The sequence below is a fragment of the Abramis brama genome (assembly GCF_963993115.1).
Source record: "Abramis brama genome assembly, chromosome: 7".
NCBI lineage: Eukaryota > Metazoa > Chordata > Actinopteri > Cypriniformes > Leuciscidae > Abramis > Abramis brama.
The window spans coordinates 8,003,548-8,027,459 of record NC_139969.1 but is presented as its reverse complement, the minus strand read 5'-3'; the positions used below and the strand labels follow the sequence as shown (position 1 = coordinate 8,027,459).

At 36.9% G+C, this 23,912-nt stretch overlaps 1 protein-coding gene across 2 annotated transcripts in view; it reads right to left on the bottom strand.

The window, feature by feature from the left end:
• pax3a (paired box 3a) overlaps positions 1-22,922 on the bottom strand; it is a 31,485-nt gene extending 8,563 nt beyond the window's left edge. Inside the window, exons 1-7 of one of the 2 annotated variants that reach the window (XM_084120799.1) lie at positions 22,500-22,922; positions 21,345-21,580; positions 20,712-20,841; positions 20,301-20,444; positions 5,119-5,318; positions 4,274-4,439; positions 2,979-3,190 (exon numbers count right to left, since the gene is read on the bottom strand). In XM_084120799.1, coding sequence (XP_083976925.1) covers positions 2,979-3,190; positions 4,274-4,439; positions 5,119-5,318; positions 20,301-20,444; positions 20,712-20,841; positions 21,345-21,580; positions 22,500-22,584 — 1,173 coding nt within the window. In that variant the 5' untranslated portion in view covers positions 22,585-22,922. The remainder of the gene's footprint in view (positions 1-2,978; positions 3,191-4,273; positions 4,440-5,118; positions 5,319-20,300; positions 20,445-20,711; positions 20,842-21,344; positions 21,581-22,499) is intronic. The other variant, XM_084120800.1, reaches the window with a different exon arrangement.
• Positions 22,923-23,912: the final 990 nt, after the last annotated feature.

Genomic DNA, 23,912 nt, shown 5'->3' with positions numbered 1-23,912 from the left:
ACCATGGAAATCATTCAGTACTGTGGCATTTATCAAAGTATCTCCATCTAATACATATCTGTACTATCATAATTTATGTTAAATTAATAGATAATAATTATATAATAATATATAATTCTAAATAATTACAGTTTCGTTTGCTAATAAATTACAAACCAATCTGCAGGGACAACCCTCCTCAACACACCCCGAATCCCAAGCTTATTTCAGCATACATTAAACCACAGATAAATACATAATTCAAACAATTAGCCAACAAAGTGGCTCATTTGCATAAATTACACAGCGCATTATAGAGGGTAAATTCTCCCATTCCAATCAATTAAGAGTCTGGAGGATCTCATAATTAGAATCCCAGACGCTGAGAGTTCCAACATCGTCATGACGACGAGAATCCCTGCCCTTCAACAACACCACGGCACTGGCCGACCCCGTGCCAGGTTACAAACACACACACACACACACTAATGGCAATAACAGACTGAGTGTGAGTGTGAGAGTTACCTGACCTCTAAGTCATTCCTGATGGAGGAATGCTGGCTTAATGACTAGGAATTGGTTCTGATTACAAACCCTGCTGCTGGGGGCACTGCAATTAGACACACTTCAATTAATACGTCATGTTAAATAACTTTGTGCAGTTCAATTACTGTACACGAGGCGATAGTCACAATCCACGGAGAGGAGTCGTTTTTTCATAAGGTTTACGCTTTTTAAAATCATGAAGTGAACTTTTGTATATTTAGAAAAATAAAGACATTTTGGTAACTCTTTACAATAAGGTCCCATTAGTTAACATTAGATATCAAACATTATCTAACAATGAGCAATGCATTTGTTACATTATTTATTTATTATATAAAAATACAACTGTTCATTGTTAGTTCGTGTTAGCTCAGGTTCATTAAATAATATGTTAACACTTTATTTTACAGTGTCCTTACCATCGTAATAACAGTAAATTATGCATAATTACATGCAACTAACACTCAACCAAACCCTAATCCTACCCTAACCCTATAGTAAGTGCATGTTGTTAATTAATATTAATTACACTGTAACAATGACACCTTAAAATAAAGTGTAACCAATAATATTAAGAGATACAGATACAACTTTGAAAAGAACATGAACTAACAATAATATAAGCTTTAGAAGTATTTTTCATTGTTAGGTCATGGTAACAAATGGAACCTTATTGTAAAGCGTTACCAAACTTTTCAAACGAAATGTTGACATTCTGTCATTATTTACTCATCATGTCATTCCATTTTTTTCCATTAAAGGCAAAAGTCAAATTGTCATGCAGATTTTTCCATGCAATAACAGTTCATTGTGAACAAGGACTGTCAAGTCTCAAAAGTGAAAAAAAAAAGTAGCATAAAAGTGGTCTTCTGGAGCCATGAATATTTTAGACTTATGAGGAACACACCCAAATTTAAGTTGAATGGACTCATGATAATTTTATGGTGCTTTTTTGTGTTTTATTTTTTAGACACATGGAAACAGTGAGCTGTTGTTTTAATCCTCAAAATGTTCTCTGGAAGAAAGAATGCCATTCAAGTTTGAAACAACATGAGGGTGAGTAAATAAAGACCGGATTTTTATTTTTGGGTGAACTACCCCTTTAACAAAAACGTTATTGTGACATATCATATCTGATCAATGGCGATATGTGTTTAGACAGCAGTGTTGCTTGTTTTCCATAAATCTTCCTGGCGTTTTAAGGCTTTTATCTCTTTTATGTGTGTGTGTGTGTTTTGAGAAAGAACCTCATTCTCAACACCATCTTCTGTTTCATAGCCTCAGGGCCGCTCTCTATCTAAATCACTTTCTTCCGTGTCCATTTCTTTCTCTCTCTGTCCATATCTCTCATTCTATTTATCTGTATCACGCAGCACTCAGAGGGGTTTGAGCTTGAGGACAGTACCCAGAATGCCGCTCCTGTCTAATACCGGATGCTTTGAGGCAGTTAGGAGCTCATTTTCTGGTTGTTAGCACGTTGTGCGCAGCAGGCGAGCCGACAGATAACAGCTGATGAGTGTGTAATCACAAATAATTGTCTTTCACTTCTCGTTTCCATCATCATCCTATCGGTCATGTCCTACCCCTTCTCACACCTTCATTCTCACATTCACTCACATAGCCAATCCGCTCAGTGTAAAAACAGAGACATCACAATAAATAAAGCTTGTATAGACTATTCAAAAGTTTGGGGTCAGTAAGATTATTTATTTTTATTTTATTTTTAAGAAATCAATACTTTTATTCAGCAAGGATGCATTAAATTGATTAAAGTGAAGTGACCATAAAGACGTTTATAATGAAGATTTCAAATATATGTTACATTCTATTCATCAAAGAATCCTGGAAAAATGTATCACGGTTTCCAAAGAAATATTAAGCAGTACAACTGGTTTCAACATTGAAAATAATAATAATAATTAATGTTTCTTAAACACCAAATTAGCATATTAGAATGATTTCTGAAGGGTCACGTGACACTGAAGACTGGAGTAATGATGCTGAAAATTCAGCTTTGACATCACAGGAATAAATTACATTTTAAAACATATTAAAATAGAAAACAGTTATTTTAAATTGTAACAATATTTCACAATATTACTGTGTTTTTAATTAAATAAATGCACCCTCAGTGAGTATAAAATGCTTCTTACAAAGACATTTTTAAAAATGTTGACCACAAACTGTATCTGTACTAACCTTGATAATGACTACAGTCCAGTGGTCAACGCTTTCTATTAGCGTTGAATTAAACAGCTAATTAAACAGCTGTATTTTGTGACTGTACCTTTAAGAGTTCCTTATGACCCTGTATGATTGCCTAAAGAATTGAGTAACGACAACGTCCCAACCATAACACAGATTGTGTGGTAGAAACCTCTGGCAACTGGTCAATATATACAGCCATATACTATATATCCAGAACCGTATATGTCGCATGAGATGATACTGACCTGTGATGGGAGGCTGTTGGGGTTCACTGGGTTTGCATGGCCTGGCGCAGCCACATAGCCATCCGAGTAACCAGAGAATCCATGACGTCCAGAGGAGAGGCAGTAGGCCGAACTCCCCTCCTGGGCCCCCGGTCCACTGCCAAGCCCAGACTGATGCACTGAGGTGGGGGGAAGAGGCTGAGGCCTGTGCACAGTGCTGGGCTGATCTGACACTGGTGGGAGAGAGAGGGAGGGAAAGAAAAAGAGAAAGAGAAAGAGAAAGAAAAAAAAGGGAAGACAGAGGCAAGAAGATATTGATGAAAAATCAAGAGTAATCTCTTTGTTAAAGTTATATACCGTTTTATTATTAAAAGTTGATCTTTGTAAAAACTAGGCCTTTTTGAATGATAATTGTTGTAAAGAATCAGACACAGCTTCTTTAAGAAACATCAAGGTGCTGTGCTGATATAAATACCATCCAAATTCATATCTTTGAGCTTCCAAGGACTAAATGAACCAAAAATAGTTTCAGAAACTGTTTCTAAAGTGCCATAGGGCTACAATTTAACCATTTACATGACTGTTTAAAAAATGAAGTACACTTCCGTTCAAAAAAAGTTTGGGGTCTGTAAGATTTCTGTAAGTCTCTTCTGCTGACCAAGGCTGCATTTATTTGATCAAAAATACGAAATATTGTTTTTGTAATATTGTTGTAATATTTGTTTTCTATGTGAATATATTTTAAAATGTAATTTATTCCTGTGATGACAAACTAAATTTTCAGCATCATTACTCTAGTCTTCAGTGTCACATGATCTTTCAGAAATCATTATAATATGCTGATTTAGTGCTCAGGTAACATTTCTTGTTATTTTCAATATTTTTGTGTAAACCATGATGCATTTTTTTGTCAGGATTCTTTTTTCATTGTTTATTTGAAATAGAAATCTTTTGTAACATTGTAAATGTCTTTACTGTCACTTTTGTTCAAGTTCATGCATCCTTGCTGAATAAAAGTATTATTATTTATTTTTTTGGTTGCACTTTATTTTAAGGTGTCATTGTTACAGTGTAATCATATATTTAAGTACTGAGTAAGATTAAGCAACTACATGTACTTACTATAGGGTTAGGGTAGGATCAGGATTTGGTTGAGGGTTAGTTGTATGTAATTATGCATAATTTACTGTTATTGCTATAGTAAGTACATGTAACATATGTAACAAGAACACTAAAATAAACTGTTACCAATTTTTTGTTCTTACTGGGCCCAAACTTTTGACCAGTAGTGTATTACTATGCTTTACAGTTCTCACCTTGTGAGATAGATGAGGGAGGGTAAGGGCTGTCCGCCAGCTGATAGGGCTGAAGACTCGACATCGCAGAGGGTGGGAAACCACCAGGTATCAGGTGATTAAACGCCATCAGCTGATTGGCTCCTGCCTGCTTCCTCCAGCGAGCTCTTCGATTACTGAACCAAACCTGCAGGACAGAAAAACATTTTTTTTTTTTTTACTTATAGTGAACATTCAGACACTCGAAAGATTGTTTTTATACTCAAACTGGTACTAAATTTAAAACATGACACATTTCAGCATGGACTTCCTATAACACCCTCCTTTATTCAGGAATATGATATTCAGCCATGTTATTCCTATAAGAATGTGTTTGTGAGTGTCATGTATCTGAGTTTACACAGGCTCTCTTTGTGTGTTCAGTAGCTCGAAGCTTGTTTGGTCTGATTTCGATCGAAACATCTGTGCTCATTAAAAAGCGATGACATCACGTCACGGGTTCTAGTTTAATTGGGTTAGAAGGACTTAATAATAGAGTTTATTAAAAGATTCTGTTTTGGGGGTTTTCTACGACAAAATACTAGGGTAAAAACAAGAGGTCAGACGTGGCACAAAGAAGCCTGTGTTTATGCGAGTGTGTCATGTGACTTCGGGGCAGGGGTGCAGGGCTAAATGCTGGTAAATTTAGTCTCCCAGTGTAAACCACATTAAAGTTTTTTTAGCGGCAATGCAACTTACGAGAAAGTGTGTGTAGAGTGATCACAGGCACACACAAAAAAGAGCCAAATATATTATGGTCACATCATTAACAAAACTTCTACAGGAAGAAAAAGAGTTGGATATTAAAAGTCTGTGCATGAATGTACCTGTACTCGTGCCTCTGTGAGTTTGGCTCTCTGAGCGAGCTCTTCTCTGGTGTATATATCAGGGTAATGTGTGCGTTCGAAAGCTCTCTCCAGCTCCTCCAGTTGCTCGGCCGTAAACGTGGTCCGACTGCGCCGCTGTTTCCTCTTTAGTGGCAAACCCGGTTCTGAGTCCACGTCTGAGCCCTCATCTGAGTGGCTTGCTACAAAGTATACATTAAAATGAGATGATTATTAAAAAAAGAATAAAACCAGCACTCTGTTATCAGCTGTGAGAGATTTTCATTTATTTCAGCAGAGCACACATTTTTAAATGAGAAGTTATTGACTAGAATTTGGATCTGTTCCTTGTACAAAGCTATTGCATGGCTTCAAAAGAGTTGCAATATAGTTCAAAAGACTTTTTCATGATATAGAAAAGAGTGACCAAAATATTTGTATTACACAGCCTAAAGAAAGTCACAGGTTAAATAAAATAAAATAAAATAGATAAAATAAAATAAAATAAAATAAAATAAAATAAAATAAAATAAAATAAAATAAAATAAAATAAGCCATTTCCCCCCAAAGTCTTGACTTTTTCAAGGAGACATTAGATAATATATAACATAAAATAAAATATAAAATAAAATAAAAAAGTAAGTAAATATATTAAAATTAAATTAAATTAAATATAATTTAAAGTCCTCTAGAAATAGTTTTTGAGCAGCAATACTCTAGAAATTATTTCTTGATGCACAAGGGATAACTAATATTTAAATGAAACAAATTCTACATCCTGAATACAAAAACATACAAATTTAATGTAAAAATTTACAAGATACCATAAGGAAAACATTTACAGCATACAGCATTCACAGCATGACAATTCTATAAATCACCTGCAAACCAATATCTGAAATTTACCAATATCTGATATTTAAAAACTTTACATGGGGCTAGATAAATTGACCGCAATATTGTTGTGAGTTATTTTGTTTCCACCTGCTTAATATTGAAGGCCAGTATCTGTAAGATTTACTCTCACCCAATACACACGTCACACATCACTCGCTCATATGCAGGTATTATTTGGGGTGAAGTTGGACCGGGTGAGAGGTTCTTTCGTAGCTAATTCAGCAGAAGAGAATGTTAGTGTGAGTGGACTAAAGCTCGGGGAATCTGTACCCAGAGGAGGGGGGCCCTATCAAATGATTAGGGTCCTCAAACTAGCGTGACAGCCAGCTATTGTCCAGTAATACGCCTCGAAAGCCCCCGTCCAGAACTCGCCAACGCCACATCTGCTTCGTCTGACACTAGCCATCTCCTTTCTCTTGTTCGCTCTCTCTTCGATTTTCACCCCCATATGGTTGAAAACACAAAACGTAAAAAGACGCCCAGACTTCGCCAAGCCACACCGCATCCGCAGACCCTAAAATTACAACTTTAATTAAAAACGTCCATTAAACTTACTTTTCATTAAGCTTGAGTCCACATTCACCAAGTATAATAACCAAAAAAGTAAAGGATATGCAAAAAGTAGGATCCGCAATGTGCCAATCACATGAATTTTCCTTTAGTAATCTATGTGAACTCATCTACTACATTTTTACAGTAGAGATGTCAAATCTTTTTGACTTTTTTAGATGGAAAAAGTAATGCAGATGCCATAAATAAACCAGGTAATGCTTCTATTTCACAAACAGAAACTCATCTGGACTTCCCAACAAATATACAGGTGTATTTCTCCTTCGGAGTGAAGAAGAAAGAGAAGAGAGATTTCAAGGTTTAATTGAAAGTGAAGAGTCACGCAAAGCAAACCCTTCGGTCTCCACCCTGGAGCCACACAGGAAATGCTACTGCATCTCTCCAGCATCTCACAGGAATTGGAATGGAAAGAGAGACAGGGATGGCAATCCTTTACCACTTTTCCACCCTCTAACACTAGTGAAAAGTCTCTTTTTTCATGCCATTTTTCCCAAAAGTCTGGACTATTTTCAGTAGACTGGAATCAATGAACGGACAGTTTTTTTGGACATGGAATCCATCATATCCATCATACAGAAAGCCCTCACAGAACTGACTCACAAATTAGAAAAGCACATAAAAACATGTTATTCTCCCAAAACTAACATCCAGAAATCAAATCAGGTTTACAGGGGCATGAGAAAAAAAAAAAAAGAGCAAGAGAGCTTTCAAATCACTTTAAAAGCAAAACATCTCAACATCAAAACATCAAGTTTTTGGTTTCTTTTTCTTTGTGTTCCAATTTACTTGGAGTTTCTATCATTACAGCTGAAAAAAAAAAATGGAAAAAATAAAACAAAAAAAATAAAAAAATAAACTCAGACATCCCTTAATTCTCTTGAATTTTTATTATTGCCACTGCAAACATAAAATTAAAAAGTAAATAAATAAAATGAAATAATAGGTGAATAAGCAAGTCGGTCTTGCCATAATTCCCTTGAGTTTCTAATATTACTGCTGCAAAAAGTCAAACGCTGCAAATAAATAAAGTAAAAAATAACACAAAATAAAAAGTAAATAAATAAAATAAAACATAATTCTCTTGAGTTTCTATCATTACTGCAGCAAAAAAAAGTCAAACGCTACAGACTGTAATCTGTAAATTACACTGTTTCATTTGGCTCTTTCTCTCTTGCGCGCTCCCTCTCTCTCTCTCTCTCACTCCATCTCTTTTGGGGAGTTATTTGGCAGTCTTTTGTTGGCCTGTTTAGTGAGAATGGTGACTGAGCTCTTTGGAGTCTGATTTCCACGCTCCATCTGTAGGTTCCATGAGCTGGGTCCGGGCAGCATTGAGGCCCCTGTCACCTGCCTGGCAGGGGGCGGGGGGGGAGGTGGGCACAATGAGGGCTGGACGCAGGGCAATGGGGGCTCCGCAGGGGAACAGCGGGGGGCCGCCCCCGAACCCTTCCTCCTCCGCGGCCAGGGGGTTACGGAGGTGGAGGTGGTGGGGGGGTGACGGGGAAAGAGCGATATGGAAAGAGTTAAGGAGAAAAAAAGAAGATGAAGAAGAGGGGGCTGATCGCTCAATGGCACCTGGGGGACTAGTTTAGTGACTAGAGAGGGTGTGTGGGAATAGCGATTCTAGTTTAAGATGATTGTCAGCCCCGGTCTCGTCCATCATGTCCATTTACAGCACTGACGTACGCTAAACAGGCACTTCTCGGAAAAAATGTATCATTCCATGATTTTACATGGATTTTTAACTTCACCGACAAAGCAGCCATACAGCCATAGATCGGATTAGAGATTCATTTAACATCATAAACCAGATTTGGTTACACTTTATTTGAAAGCGTCTTTGTTACACTGTAACTATACATTTAAGTACTGAGTAACATTATTTAACTACATGTACTTGCTATAGGGTTAGGATTAGGTTTTAATTTAGTTTATGGTTAGTTGCATGTAATTTATAGTTATTACTATAGTAACTACATGTAACAATGTAACAATGACACTGTAAAATAAAGTGTTACCCCAGATTTACTCTGAGAATCAGATCGATACAGAAATTGCTCCCATAATTCCCCTTTAAAAAGAAACAGAATGCATAGAATTTTCACAGAATAACCAAAAGCTTCCCATATGGAGAGCAGTGTATGTCAACAAATCATCTTAGGGGCCGTTTACACACCATTTTCAACTAAAAAAGGGAAACTTTTTATACATTTTGGCAGTTCATTTACACGACAACTGTGTTTTGGTGGCCTGAAAAAACACAAACTTTTGAAAACAGGTTTCAAAGTTCAAGCGTTACTGTAAAAGATAGCGTTATCGTCTCCATGTAAACTACAAAAATGAGAATTTGTGAAAACAGTGACTTCATGCATGTGCTTGTTCAGTCTATAGGCGCGTACTGGCCTGGCATGAATGATACAGCGTTTGTAGTCGGTTTCGCGGATCCGTGTGAACGGGGATCCTTTTGACAACGTTGTCGTCTCTACGCGAAAAACACAAAGGAAAAACTTTTTCCTTGTTTCTTGTGTAAACATACCCTTAGTCTGTAATTGTGTGAAAACACTTGTTAAGCCACTGAAAATGCCACTGAAATTTTTTTAATTCTTAATAAATCAAGGGTCTTATGACTCGTACTGGTAAATGGCAACACTGACAGACTCACAGATTCAGTCACTGTCCTTCAGAATTTCAGCAGGACAGGAAACTCACACTGTGTCCACTTCCCACAGCATACCTGTCCCAATACACCACCGACAGCTCAGCCCATCTATCTTCTCACGCTCATCTACTCTGCATCTCTTTGACTTTAGACAGAGGTTTTGTCTTTCATCTGCAAAAAATCCATTAAAGCAGACAACTGAATGTCTTGCTACAATGAGTGATATGATGCACCAAGAAAAGGAGAAAAAGAAAAAGACTGAGGAGGCAAGACAGGTAGCTTGTGGACCACTTAAAAGTAAAAGTAAAGTAAAGTAAAAGTAAAGACATTATTCAACGAAATTAAATTATGAAACAACATACATAAGCACTAGGGGAGTGAACATTTGCTTTGAAAAACTAAATCACGCAATGTGTCATAAAATCTGGACTTTTTGTCATGATTTGGTTTGGCTTCGTTTGGTATGACTCATAATTACTTTCAAAAATAAAGTGTAACTGGAAGGACAATCTACACCTACGAGTTGACATGATCTGGATATGGAGGAATTTTACTGTAAATAGGACTAAAATTATATTTTTATATAGAAAATGAACACATATTACATTGGGTTTTGTTGTATTAATTCAAATAAATTACTAATAACATTCAAAATAAAATTCTGTAATCAATGCATTGCACTTGTCAGATTTTTACACCTCTGGACACTTTAATATGTCTAAAATGATAAAAACATAGTAAAATGACCTGCTTAACTTAACAGTAGTAAAATATAATAGTAATTCTGCAGTCATTGCTTAAATATCTCATTAGCTGGAGGACGTGTGCAAGTTTTGGAGCTTCTAACCACAGGAAGAGTCATCAGAAGGTCTATTGTTATTTAGTGAGCGTTAATTCACGATACCAGCACATGGTGCCTCTCGCTCACACATCAGATTTATATTCCTCTCACACACAGGACAAACCCCACAAACCTGCAGCCTGCCAGCTACACACAGCATTTATCAGTGCACTCAAGAAAAGAGAGAGAGAGAGAGAGAGAGAGAGAGAGAGAGAGAGAGAGAGAGAGAGAAATGAGTGCTCTGAATGAACTCCGTAGCATTTGGATGGACGTTAAAGTGGATGTGGTGAATTCCAGGCATAATCACAGAGAAACAAGAGAAGACTGCAAAACAGAAGCCAAAATGACGTAAAGCAAACGCAGCTTTATGCAAAACTCAAAGAGAGTTTGCTGACTTTAAAATGATGGATTTGAAAACCCAGAGGAAAACTATTGCTCGAAGGTTGCTAATTTCATAGCTCAATCGACTTGAGTTCTCAGCATGTCATCAAACTTACTTCTCAAAATATGTTCTTTTATGTTCCACGGAAGAAAGAAAGTTAAAACAAAATGAGGATGAGTAAATTATGACAATTTCTATTTAAAGCGATAGATTACCCAAAAAAATTTATTTTATCATCACTTACCCTCAAGTTGTTCCAAACCTGTATGAGTTTCTTTCTTCAGTTGAACACAAAAGAAGATATTTTGAAGAATGTTGGTAATCAAACAGTTGATGGACCCCATTGACTTCCCCATAGGGGAAAAGAAATACTATGGAAGTCAATGGCTACCGTCAACTCTCTGGTTACCGACATTCTTTAAAATATCGTCTTTTGTGTTCAACAGAAGAAAGAAACTCATACAGGTTTGGAACAACTTGAGGGTGAGTAAATGATGACCTTTTTTTGGGGGGAAGAGGGATGGTGAACTATCCTTTAATGATCAACTTTGTCTCAGATGCTTCTCCCAATGTTTCTTAAAACACACACAAAAAAAACGTGTTCATCACTGACATACAATAAAATGAATCCGAATTTAGTCTTGGAAGAATTTGAGGAGAAACATTTGAGTTCTTTTAACCTGACATCATATCTGAGCGCAGTCTGAGGCGTTTTAGGGGTCTGATCTGCAACATTACTGGAGTGTTTTTCCTCAGAAGAAACAGACTCGATTTGCTGAAGAAATTGAGATTTGGAAAAGATCTCCTTTGTGATTTTCCTACAGGAAAGTCAGGTTGGCAACTCTAACTCTAACACGCACTTTGACACGCAAACAAAGCCGCAAAAACAAAGAGAGATAAAGTGAAAGTAAACACGGGGATGTTGGAGCGCTCGCACCAGAGTCCACAGACGACCATCTGGGCAGTTTATAGCTCCTGGTAGGGGAGAGTCTTCTCCTCCTCAGGGGCTGTTAAATGGTTGGGTAATTGAGCTCCTGACATGTGTTCCCCAAACAAAACAAAAGAGAGAAGAGACAAATGAAGCATTTATTTGCAGCGTGGAGGAGTGCTGGCCCTTTCAGCCCGCGCCCCAGCCAGCCACTGGTGAGTGAATTAAAGAGTATATAGAATCCCAGCAGATGTAGGGAGAAGAATGGTTAACGGAACGATCACGACTCCATCTGGGGTTGGCATTTTGTTAAGAGGGAGGAGCAGGGAGTCACTCAACTCGCTAAAGAGCCACGACCCCAGCAGCTGCTCCGAGAGAAACCGAGCGAGAGAGAAAGAGAGGAAGACGGAGGAAGAGAGACAAAGAGGAGAAGAGCGCGTTTGAAAGATCATTTTTAACCTTGCAGGTGGACTAAAACAAGACCGGACACTTTTGGACAGTATCATCCTTGAAATAGGCCTACTTTCTGGATGACTAACTGCTAACTGTGCTTACTGTTAAAATACTATGGTATCAGGGGTCGAGTTTGGGTATGGGTGCAAAAGATACATGATCCAAAGGTTATTAAACATAAATTTAAAATGGCCTGGAATTGCTCATATGATATTTATTTATTATATCATTATATAATGTCAATTTATCACTACTGTTCAAAAGTTATGCTCTTATGCTCACCATGGCTGTATTTATTTGATAAAAAATTCAGTAAAAACAGAAATATTATTAAAATTTAAAAATAACTGTTTTCTATTGTATTATATTTTAAAATGTAATTTATTCCTGTGATGCAAAGCTGTATTTTCAGCATCATTACTCCAGTCTTCAGTGTCACATGATCCTACAGAAATCATTCTAATATGCTGATTTTCTGGTAAAGACACTATTTTAAGTTATTTGTGAAAACCCTAATATTATTTCTTTTTTTCTATCAGGATTCTTTGATGAATAGAAATGTCAAAAGAACAGCATTCATTTGAAATAGAAATATTTATAAATTACTTTCTTTTTGTTCAATCTAATGCATCCTTGCTGAATAAAAGTATTTATTAAAAAAAAAAAAAAAAAAAAAAAAAAACTTACTGACCCAAAACTTTTGAATGCTAATGTAATAAATAAATAATTAAATTCATAAAATATATAATCACACAAAGTGAATTATGGTTTAAAAAAAGCCAGTGAGTTTTTAAATCGTTGTTCTGTGTATTAAAAAGAAATACGTTAAGGTCCAATTTTAGAGAAGGACACAAGGAACATAAAGGTGGGATGCTGAGGCATTTTGGGTTCCCAGCATGCTTTGCTCATTATGATGTCAGAACAGGACAGAGGTGCCTGTTGCAGCATGGAATCGCTCCCAACAACGGGACAAAGCCAAAACGCAGCACCCATGCAGCGACTGCACCGCAGGAACACACACCACATGCTCCTAAATATACGCGCTCATTACATTGACATCACGTTATATTTATGCATGCTTTTGTACCAAACATGCACAAATTGAGTAAGCCATTACTGGGACAGGTGGGTCAAATGCTAATATGACAAAATGACACAAAACATCACTGCAGATACAATCCACATGTTGAGCAAAATGTAGACTTTCTCAACATACAAAACACATTATCTTTGATATTCACTTCTGCGTCTACAAAAGAACTAAAACTTATTACACAGCATTAAAAAAAAATGAAATAAACTATAGAATTAATTGAATCGTTTATGCTTAAAAATTAAATAAAAATTAAATAAAAATATTTTGTTTATCTTTAATATAATATTTAAAATGAATCATATTTAAAATATGTTTTTTATAATATAAAAAAATAAAAAAGACTAAATATAATTTTATTTAACAAGAATGCTCTGAAAATCTGATATAGTATGCAACATTTCTCTTGTTTTAGGGATATTTAGATGTTTTTTGCTCAAAAAACAAAACAATACAAATATAGTGATTAAGAATGAGTGATTAATTTTTTACATTGTTTTCTGTGGAAAAAGATGCTAAATAGCACATTCAATACACAGTATAATGCAACCATTTAATGCAAATCAGTTCTCCTTTGTGTTCTTTAGTTTCAAAGCATTTATTGGCCATCATAGAGTGTCTGTTACCTGTCACACTGAACAAACACATTATCTTAACCCGCACTTCCAACAGAGAGGGAGTTTGCTCAGCCACTGACCCAGGACTCCCCCTTGACCCTGCCCAGCCACATCTCACCCTCTCTGGGGTACAAATAAGAGACTGAAAGCCTGCGGCCCTGATTCAAATACACACAAACGTTTGGATTCAGCAGGAACTTGGTAACCACACTAAGTAGGTAAAACGTCTTGTGTTTCTTTAAACAACAGGTAATATGCACCACATTTAAAAAAAAAAAAGAATCAAAAAGGGGTTTACAGTCTAATGCCAAAAGGAACCTATTTAAAATATCAAATCGATTTAATGTATGCAACATCAAGTTTTTTAAACCAACAAAATACCACTGAGTGAACTTAACCTAATTCTTTATATGAATACGGGTATTTGTTGAAATTAAGGCACTTTGAAGAAACTCACTGTAAAAAAAATGTATTGCTGTGATTATTTATCACAATTTAAAATAAAAAATTAAGAATAATAAATAATGTGTTGTTTCAACTTAAAAAAAAAGTATGTTTGTTTGTAAGTTTAATTAACTTTAGTTAAGTTTAGGTAAGGTTGATATTTAAGTTATCTCAACAAATTTTAAGTAACTGCAACAATATTTTTTTACAGCGTTGAAGAATCGTAATTGTTAAAGTTCAAAGGCTATGATGCATTGATGAAACATGAAGTTCAAAAACCTACACAACAAAGCGTGTAATACATAAGAGACACTAAACAAAGCATATTTGAGACATGGTTTGGTAAAATGACAAGTGTTTCCCCTGAAAATTGTACTCATTAAACTCACTTTTTAAAATGATGTAAACAGGCGAAGACAACAGTTGGAACATGTTTGAAGTTTCAATTGACAGTCTTCTGTAAATTCTCCAAAACCAAATGAATTCTGTCTGAAACAAATCAGAAATTGCACATTTGAGTTGGAAACGATGATTTCTGCTCGTCTAAGTTACATAGAGTAAATAAAGTGAGCTAACAATGGTCCACTGTAGAAGCTGGAAGTCATAAGGCTGGAGCTTCATGCAAACACTGAACCTTCCAGAACAACGAGAAAACATCTTAACATGATTCTGCCGTCATTTCTTACAGATTCCCTCTCTCTCGGTGTCTCTCCCTCTCTCACCAGCATCATTTGGCAGTTAAGTAGTGAATTTCCTCAAGTTAAGTGATTGACAACGGCGTCTAGCTCTTCTCAATTAACTGGCTCATTGTGAGTCTTTATGGCAAGGCCCCTGAAACCCTCGACCTCTCCTTTCTCCTCCTTTTCATCGCTCCTTTGCCAGAGTTTCACTCACACAAACACTTGCAAGAAAACAGAGCGCTCTATTCGGCGAGGAGCCCCTATTCTCATTGACCTTCTATTGCTCACTTTTTCTTTTGGACACTTCAAACCGTCTTTGAGAAGAGAGGAGTGGAAGAGGAGTCCATCAGTCGCTAGGGGCTGGTCCGGGTTTGACCCCGCACCCCCACTTCAAAGATGCTTCGCATTCATTAATTGTTCTTTGAATTAATATTTGAGGATCACAATGCTGGTGCCAGCGTATAAAGCGGACCTAATGAAGCATACAGGCGGCATTCACTTGGAGATAAGCTCGGTGCGACCGCGTGCATGCGTGTTTTCTTCCTTTGCGTGCCACTTTGAAATCAAATGGAATGACATCATGTGGAAATGATGCACGGTCTACGTCGTTTCTGAGAACGCCACGCAAACGTGCGAATGGGACAACAACGACTCTACACATTGTCTCTCGGTCAAAAGACGTTTAATCTTTATTGCCGCCTAAAAACCTCGATTGATGTTCGGATAACTTTGCGATCCGTAACCTCGATGAACTCGGAGAGAGAAGGGCGAAGCTTGTTGGGTTTCAAGGAACTGCTGAATAAAAGGCAGATGATTGCTCATCTCCATCCCCGCAGGGCCCCGGAATCATGACTGAGGAACATTCCAGCAGAGAGAGAAGAACCCTTGTTTATTGATCGAAGAGGCAGATCTCAAAAGAATGTATAAAATTAGACCCCAACGAGCTAGATATGGCTATACTTGCCCATCTGTGGTCCAGTTTTGGACAAATACATCTGGCTTTACAGCTCCGAGTACAATTGTGGTTGCGAAAAAAAGAAATCGTCCCAAAAATATCTGTTTGTTAATGTGTGACACAGCTGTCTGTTTTTGCCGTGCATCTTTTGCTCTCTCTCTTCAATCTCCCCCCTTTTCTATTGAGAAGGTATCCAGTCAGCAAAGCAGGCAAAAGCCCTATTTTATTTACACAAACAAAGTCCTCCTTGCTTTCTGGGACAAAGGCAGCTGAATCTTTCATGTGTTGTCATTGCTTGATTCTCTCTGTCCTCCTGGCTATTGGCCTGCTGGGAGACAATGAGCCCAGGAGAAAAGCAGCAGATTGTTGGAATGCAGCTCAATGAAACTAATTATTACATGTTGACTGCGTTCACCATGGCACGTCTGAAAGCACTAAGCTCATTCAATTGGCCTCCACGGGACTCCCTTTCAAAAAAACTTGATCCCTTTGACTGTTTGTATTTCTGAGTTTTCTTTTTCGCCTGCCGTGAATGAGAATCTGTGAGAGAGGGGCCGTGGCTCTTTGATGACTTTAGTTACTTTTAATTAGCTAAATGAGGCTCGAGGATTGTCAGTTTTCCCAAAGTTAATGGTATAGGAAAAAGGAGGGGATGTGCTCAGGCAAACACAGCATTGTGGGAGAAGTTTTATCGATTAACTTATGACGCCAGGCACTAGAACCGTCCCTTGACGTTCTTAAAAACTGTCTTTGGAGAGTTTTAGCTTTTTTTTTAAAATAAATAAATAGAATAATTTCTAAAGGATCATGTGACTTAAGACTGGAGTAAAGATGCTGAAAATGCAGCTTTGCGTCACAGGAATAAATTACATTTTAAAATATAATTAAATAGAAAACAGTTATTTAAAATTGTAATAATATTTCTGTTTTTACTGAATTTTTTTATCAAATAAAAGCAGACATGCTGAGCATAAGAGACTTATTTCAACATTAAAAAAAGTGTAAAAATGTTAAATAATTACACGAAACGTTTGCTCTGAGCCTTCTGATCAAACAACTTTCGAGAAACATATTTTAAAGCGTATGCTCAATCCATGTATTAGTAAGCAATGGTCCTCTGCTCTGCCTTTTCCCAGACAAATAAATCTGAAGGGGTCTTTGCTTTGATCTCAAGCCTTTAAGGGGCCCAACAATAGGTTTTGAAGGAGCAGGGGCCCAGATCCAACACACCCCTCTTACCCGACAACTATAGACTCAGCAAACATGTACTTAATCAATATTTGGCTAGAGAACACCCTCTTGATTCTGAAAACACCCTTTTGAGATTTTAACTGAGTACCGAATAGGAAAAAACAACAACTCCCACAAGCAGGGAGGAGAGAGTGAAATACAGCCAGCGCAGAATCAGCCCACTGCAAACAAACGGACGAGAGTGAATGGAGAGAGGAGAAGTTTACAGTGTGTCAATGGAGATCAGGACTCATTGAGTTTTATGATGTAGACACATCTACATGTGAATAAAAGCCAGAGGTGATTGATCCTTCTAGGAAAACAAAAACATTAACGGGGCTTTGAAAAGGCTGTTTTCCTTTCTCCTTTCCCCTTGCGCTTCCTTTCTTTCATTCACTGTTTTGTTCTTTCTTTCTTTCTTTTTTCCAATGCAGATATAGACATCTAACTAACTGTGTTGCAAGTCCAGGTTTAAATGCATGCAAACACAACACAAAAAGCTTTGAATGCTTTAGCCCTAAAAAGTTTCATGAAAAATAGCTCTGCTACATTGTTTAAAAGAAAAGTTCTATGTTTTGACTTATCACAATCATTTCTGGCAAGTACATCACAAATAAATTCAGAGTGGTTGGATTAAGTGTAATGGGAAAAAAGTCTGCAAACAGCAAAACATACTGTAACAATCACATTACTTAAAAATGCCTGTTGGGAGCTTGCAACAAACTCTTATCAAATCAGCAACATTTCTCATATCTGATTAAAAAACACTCCAAATACCTGATAACACTTTTTTTTGTAGAAGTTTGTTTAACTGGATTAACTCATTGAAACAATAAAGCAGGTCAAATGAACAGTGCATGTTGTTTAATATACACATTTCAACGTTTAAAAAGCTAAATAAAATGCCTATATCAACTGAGGCAATGCACAATCTAAAGTTAGTCAAGATACAATACAATAACAATATGGGTTGAACTAATGACTAAAACAACTTTTGAGTTTACTTCACTAGTTTTTCTTAACGCAGCAAGGTTTTTATAGTGCATTAGCAAAGTTGTGCGTTTCAAAAGTTCATATCAATCATCAATCTCCAAACAACAACAACAACATATCGACAGTCGTTTGTTAAACTAATTACCAACTGATCTGTATTCGTGATGGCGGTGCTGGAAAAGAGAGAAGGAAAAGGCCAGTGAGGAATGAATGCGCGCCCCGGGCGGAGAGGAAGGGGGCGGGTTTTTGTCCTGAGATGAAAGTGGGGAGGAATAAAGGGCTCGATTTAATCTACTAGAAAAGGTTTTCATTGCAATGACTGAGTATAATGTGCGCCAATTGTAGCGCGGCCCATGACGCGGGGTGAATCCGGCTATAGCGCGCACAGAGCTCAGTTTCTCTCTCCACTTGACATCTAGAACAAACTCCACTGCGCAAGAATTTCAGGCCTGTGGGGGTTAGAAAAACGCGCTGCCTATATCAATTTCCAAGTTAATACATACAATTTCTTCTTCAACTGGGGAAATGGGTTTTGCCTCGAGGCTATCGCCTGTGTGAATGTTAAAGATTTTTATGATATTTTGACACGCTGTTTTGACATTTGAGTGTCACTAATTACATTTCCATGAAAAAAAAATGCAGTTTGATTGGCTAATTAAGCCTATTTAATGAATTACTATCTGTGAGAATTTTTCAGCGATTTTCGTTATTGTGTCTCGCAACACTTATCAATGTTAGCCGTGGTAACTGTCAACTAGGCCTAGGGGTAAAGGATTTTAAACAAGCAAAATTTGAAGCACAAAAACGTTTTTATGATAATGTTTGAGTTACTAATTAAGATTCGATGTGCAGTTTAAATTCGCTAATTAGGCATATCTAACGAATTACTATATCTATTCGAACTTTTCAGCGATTTTCGCGGCGTTATCGTGTCTCCCAACACTAATGTTAGCAATCAACTATCAGTAAAGCATTTTAAACAAGCAACATTTTAAGCACAAAAATGTTTTGTTTTTTTATGATATATGTGATGTGTGCATTTTTAACAATTGATCTGAGAGTAGGCCACTTCTGGTTTGTCGATATAGCCTACCGTTTGATACAGGAAAGCGTAAGAGCGGCGAACTGATATGAATAGGCCTACCTTCTCATGTGAACTCGTAATCTTGATTTTATGGTTACTGAAACGATTGTTAAACAGCATATGCAAAAAGAATCAATTTCAGACATCAACCTATATTTGTTTTGACATCCTTGGGAAGGTTCATCATGGGGGCCAGATGATCAAACTTTCAATAGCCTATTATTTACTTGTTTCATAGGCTATAAAAAATGTAGGCTATATTATGTAAAAAATAATATTTTTATTAAGCCTATTAATCGCTTTTACTTTAAACAATCGAACAAGGAATTCCATTTAAATCCAAGTATTTAAATGTGAAACGTTATTTTTAATGGCCTTGATCTTAAAATGCTTAGCCTACCTACATGCTGATCAACAAGTGTTACTTTGATGCTTAAATGTAGGTAAATATTAAAACATCCTAAAAATTAAGCATAACCTCTTAATGTTATTGACGTAGTTTTAAGGGTAAAAGAGAAAATTCCAAGACATGATCTAGTTAGAAATGGACACATTATTCAGGCCTCGAAGTCTAAAACACTTCTGAGTCGGGACTACGGTCATTCGTGAATAATTCATCTCTCATTGCCCGTCCATAATGTCCTCTCTGCACCTTTTGTTGGACCGTTTTTTCTTCCTTTCTTTCCAAATTTTGAAAAGCTTGGAGTCTTTTGTCAGGACCAAGCTACTGCTAGGCCGAGCTTTGTCCTGGGGAAACTGAAGCGTGAGTCTCATGGACTCTTTCGCTTTTGTTTCCCAAGTTCATCCTCAAGTGTCCGATTGTGCACCGCAGGAGCGTCTTTTAGTGAACGCTATTCTTGGACAAATGTTTGATTTACTGATTCGGTCAGTTTCACTCCAGGAACGTCTCGTTTTAGGAGGTTAATCTCCGATGCTCCTCAATTGAGTTTCAACGAGTTTAAGGAAAGACAACAACAACAAAAACGTTAAAAAATATAGGCCTAGCCTACTGCATTTTGGTGCCAAAAGATTCAGACTGAAACATTAAAAGCGATATTCATTCGGGGGAAAATAAATCCATAAAAAACAGCCTTAATGAGCTTATGACATTCACGCACTTCCAAACCCCTCAGCTTTCTTTTTTTTTTTTTTTTTTTAATAGGCTACTGAAAATATGTATATTAGCATCTAATAATAATAATAATAATAATATGCATGATTGTATTGTTATTATTATTATTATTGTTGTTGTTGTTGTTGTTGGTATTAAGTAGAAGATCTTATAGGCTATCTGTAATAAAACTAAACGCATTGTGGTTATCTCAAATCCGCAAGCAAAAAATAAAACTCGTCAGAACTTACATCTGTCGCCGAGAATCCCGTCGATGCTGTGTTTGGCTCGTCTTTCGTTTTCCTCGATCTCCCTTTTTTCCACTTCATCATCATCCTCATCTTCATCTCCGTTTCCACCAAATTTACAGCGCAGCATGCGGCTGATGGAACTCACTGCGGAGAGACATGGAAAGCTTCATGAAATGACATCACACAATTGCACTTGTTGAATGTTTAAACGCCTGAAAATGCGCTAGTATAACATTTAAATACTTAACACGAGGCATTTAAATCTTAATATATAAGATTATAGGGCTGTTTTAAAGTCACACGTGTTTTTTTTTTTTCTTTGTTTTTTTTCTTCAAGCAACAGGTGTGGTAAAACAATATCTAAATAAAACATGAACTAAACTGCAGAGATTGCCAGATAAAGTTCAGTACCTGAGGGCACGTTATTTCGGTCGCAGATTCCATCTTTCAGAAGTTTATCCCGAATCTCCCAGCTGAACATCCCTGGATTCTCTCTCTTGTATTCTTCGATTTTCTTTTCCACATCGGGAGTTGTGCTCTGCTTTTATTACAAAGGTAACACGATACTTTATTTTATTTTTTATATCCTTATATAGTTTTCTAAAACACTTTTAAAATATCTAGCAACAATTAGAACAAGAATGTATGGGTAAAATAATCGGTTTGTATTTATTTTTTTGAAGTTCATAACAGAATATAATGTTTATTTCATTGTTTGGCAGTCATTAAACGAGGGGAAAATATATTGTGTTTTGTAAAACAATTTACAGTAAATTCGCATTGCACTTAAAAAATCCATGGCATGAGTCATGACAAACTCATGCCATGGAATACCTTTTTATTTTCTAATTATTTAAAGAAAAAATCAATGCATCGGTGCTTCAAAAGACTCACAGACAAATTAACTGATATAAAGAACATTTTTGGCTAATTAGAACCATACAAATGGACTTATTTTTTGCTGAACCTATAGGTGAGAACCATTAAATATCTTAGCCTTTAATAAAGTCAATAATACAATGCAGCCTTATACATATGTCCTACCTTGGGTTTACTGCCACCAATAGCACCGGGCCGAATGGATCCGGTCTCCTGGTACCTGCATAAAATTTTGGACACACATCCGTGCGAGACGCGCAGCTGTCGGGAGATGACGCACGGTCGTATCCCGTGATGGGCCATCTCTACTATCTTGTGGCGGATGTGATTGGGCAGAGGCCGTCCGTTTATGAAGACTCCACCGAGCTGGTTCACGCGGCCCTGACCTAACGGCGTGGAGACTGCAGCAAGAGGAGGAAAAGTCAGTGACTGACACTGTATTCAACCATTTCCTTGTGCTAAAAGTCAAAATATATTCAGCATGACAGCGGTAAGTTCTTTCCTATGATCAGCGAGCCTACAAACAACTACACAACAACAATAAAACTAATTGCGTAATACTAATAACAAATGCTAATTATTTATAAATACTACTACTAACAAAAAAATAATAATTAATAACAATAATTTGCAAATTTTACTTGTTGCCAGAACACTTAAAGTATTTAAAAAGTAGCTATATAAAACCTGTAAAGTTTATATATATATAGATATATAATATTTTATATATAAAATATATATATATTGGAAACACTAATTTTAGTGTCATTGTTACATATGTAACATGTAATTACTATAGTAATAACTATAAATTATGCATATTTACAAGCATCTAACCCTCAACCAAACCCTAACCCTATAGTAAGTACATGTTACTTAATATTACTCAGTGCTTAAATGTATTATTACAGTGTAACAAAGACACCTTGAAATAAAGTGTAACCCAAAGTTTTTATAGAACATGTTAGCTAAGTAGGCTATTAAATAAATTGCATTAGGCTACATTACTCTATTAAATTTATATCACTGTACAAAATGTTCGCTATTATGTTGATTGTTCTTTGTTTTGTTGCAGCTTGAACGTCGTTGAAAAACTAAAATTTTGTAACCTTGACACTACAAAATAATTAAACTCAAGTTTTCAGTGTTAGTGAGTTGAAATTTTTACACTGTAATTTCCAATATTATGGCCTATAATGTCCCTTTTCTTTCTCCAATCAGAATATTGAAGTGCATCAGACCAAATCTGCTTTATGAATAATCAAGTTTGTGAATGCATCTAAGCCCAGGCTGTGTAGTAGGCTATAGCTAACACCTTACCCTCCAAGGAATAGCCTCCTCTCGGGTAGTTTTGGGGTGGCGTGGGGCGCATCATCCTGGAAATGCCCCCCGCTAATGCGGTCATATCTCCTCTGCGCGGAAATAAACGGGTTCACGAGCACTTGATAGAAGAAGGGGATTTATCCAAAGGAGAAGCACTTATCGTCAAGTGTCAGTGGACTGTTGAAGTACAGCTAGTCTTCGGTTTAAAACGAAAAGTCAACTTCAAAAGTCAAAACGTCGCTGCCAATCCTCTGAAGTTAATCACGGATATCCAGGTTTTCTCAAAGCGGTTTGGAAGATAAAATTCTCAGAGCTTCAGTTCCGTTGTTGTTGACACACTTGTTGTTGTGAATTGAAATGGTGATCAGTGGCGAAACATTTTATCAGTTGTTGAGTTGTTGGCTCCTTCTACCCATCGAGGACTGTGATTGGTCAAGGAGGGAGGGTCCAAAGATCTGGGAAAGCCTTCTGATTGGTCCAAATCCCGAAACTTTCTTGTGCCATGACCTCGGGAGTTCAAGGGGATGTGTCACTGATAACACCCTCAGACATAAACTGTGATGCTGAGAGCAATCTGGAAGATAACACTGACGTTTTCTTAAAATGATTTCATTTCAATAACATTTCAGTTTCTTTAATGCATTGTTTTGGATCAGTGGTTCTCGACCGTTCCCTAAAGCTCCAAATTTAGACAATTTTGATGCCTTTCTTATCAAACTTATCGTTAATAGAGGCCACAAGACCTGCAATGGAAGGGTCAGCTGAGGAGGATATACAAATTCAAAATGTAGTGGGACGAGTTGGTAAGCTTTCGGGAACAAAGTTGGGAAGCACTTCAGAGTTGCTCCATGCATTTTGCGTTCTTCTGCCACAACCGTGTTTATCTATTGAACATGAATCCTTTTCAAACCCCAACTTTTAAGTAAAAAAACCCAAAGCTGCACAGCACAGAGGTATTTATTGTATGCTTGTGGACAGTAGAGTCTCTGCAGAATGAAAGGAGCAGCTTGCGGGGGTCTCAGCAGGGTATGACGCCGAGAGTGCCGTAAAATGTGTCTGTGGAGACGAGTACAATTGTGAAGAAGCGTTATTTATAACACAGAGACATTCAATATAGCCATCCATCCCACTCATTCTCTTGCATTACTCTGCATTTCTCTCTCTCTCACACACACACACACACACACACACTCTCTCAATCTCACATTCAGATGCTCCCCCTCTATTCCCCGCAGTCACTGAAGTTCCTTTTCTTTGCAGGAGCTCATTGAGAACCTCACGTCAGTCAAACGGGCCCGTTCATTCAGAGTGACCCCTTATCAATCAAACAGAAAAACTATCACACTTTCAACTGTTCAAACAGAAGAACCCACTCCGAGTTAAAAAAAAAAAAAAAAAAAAAAACTTAGT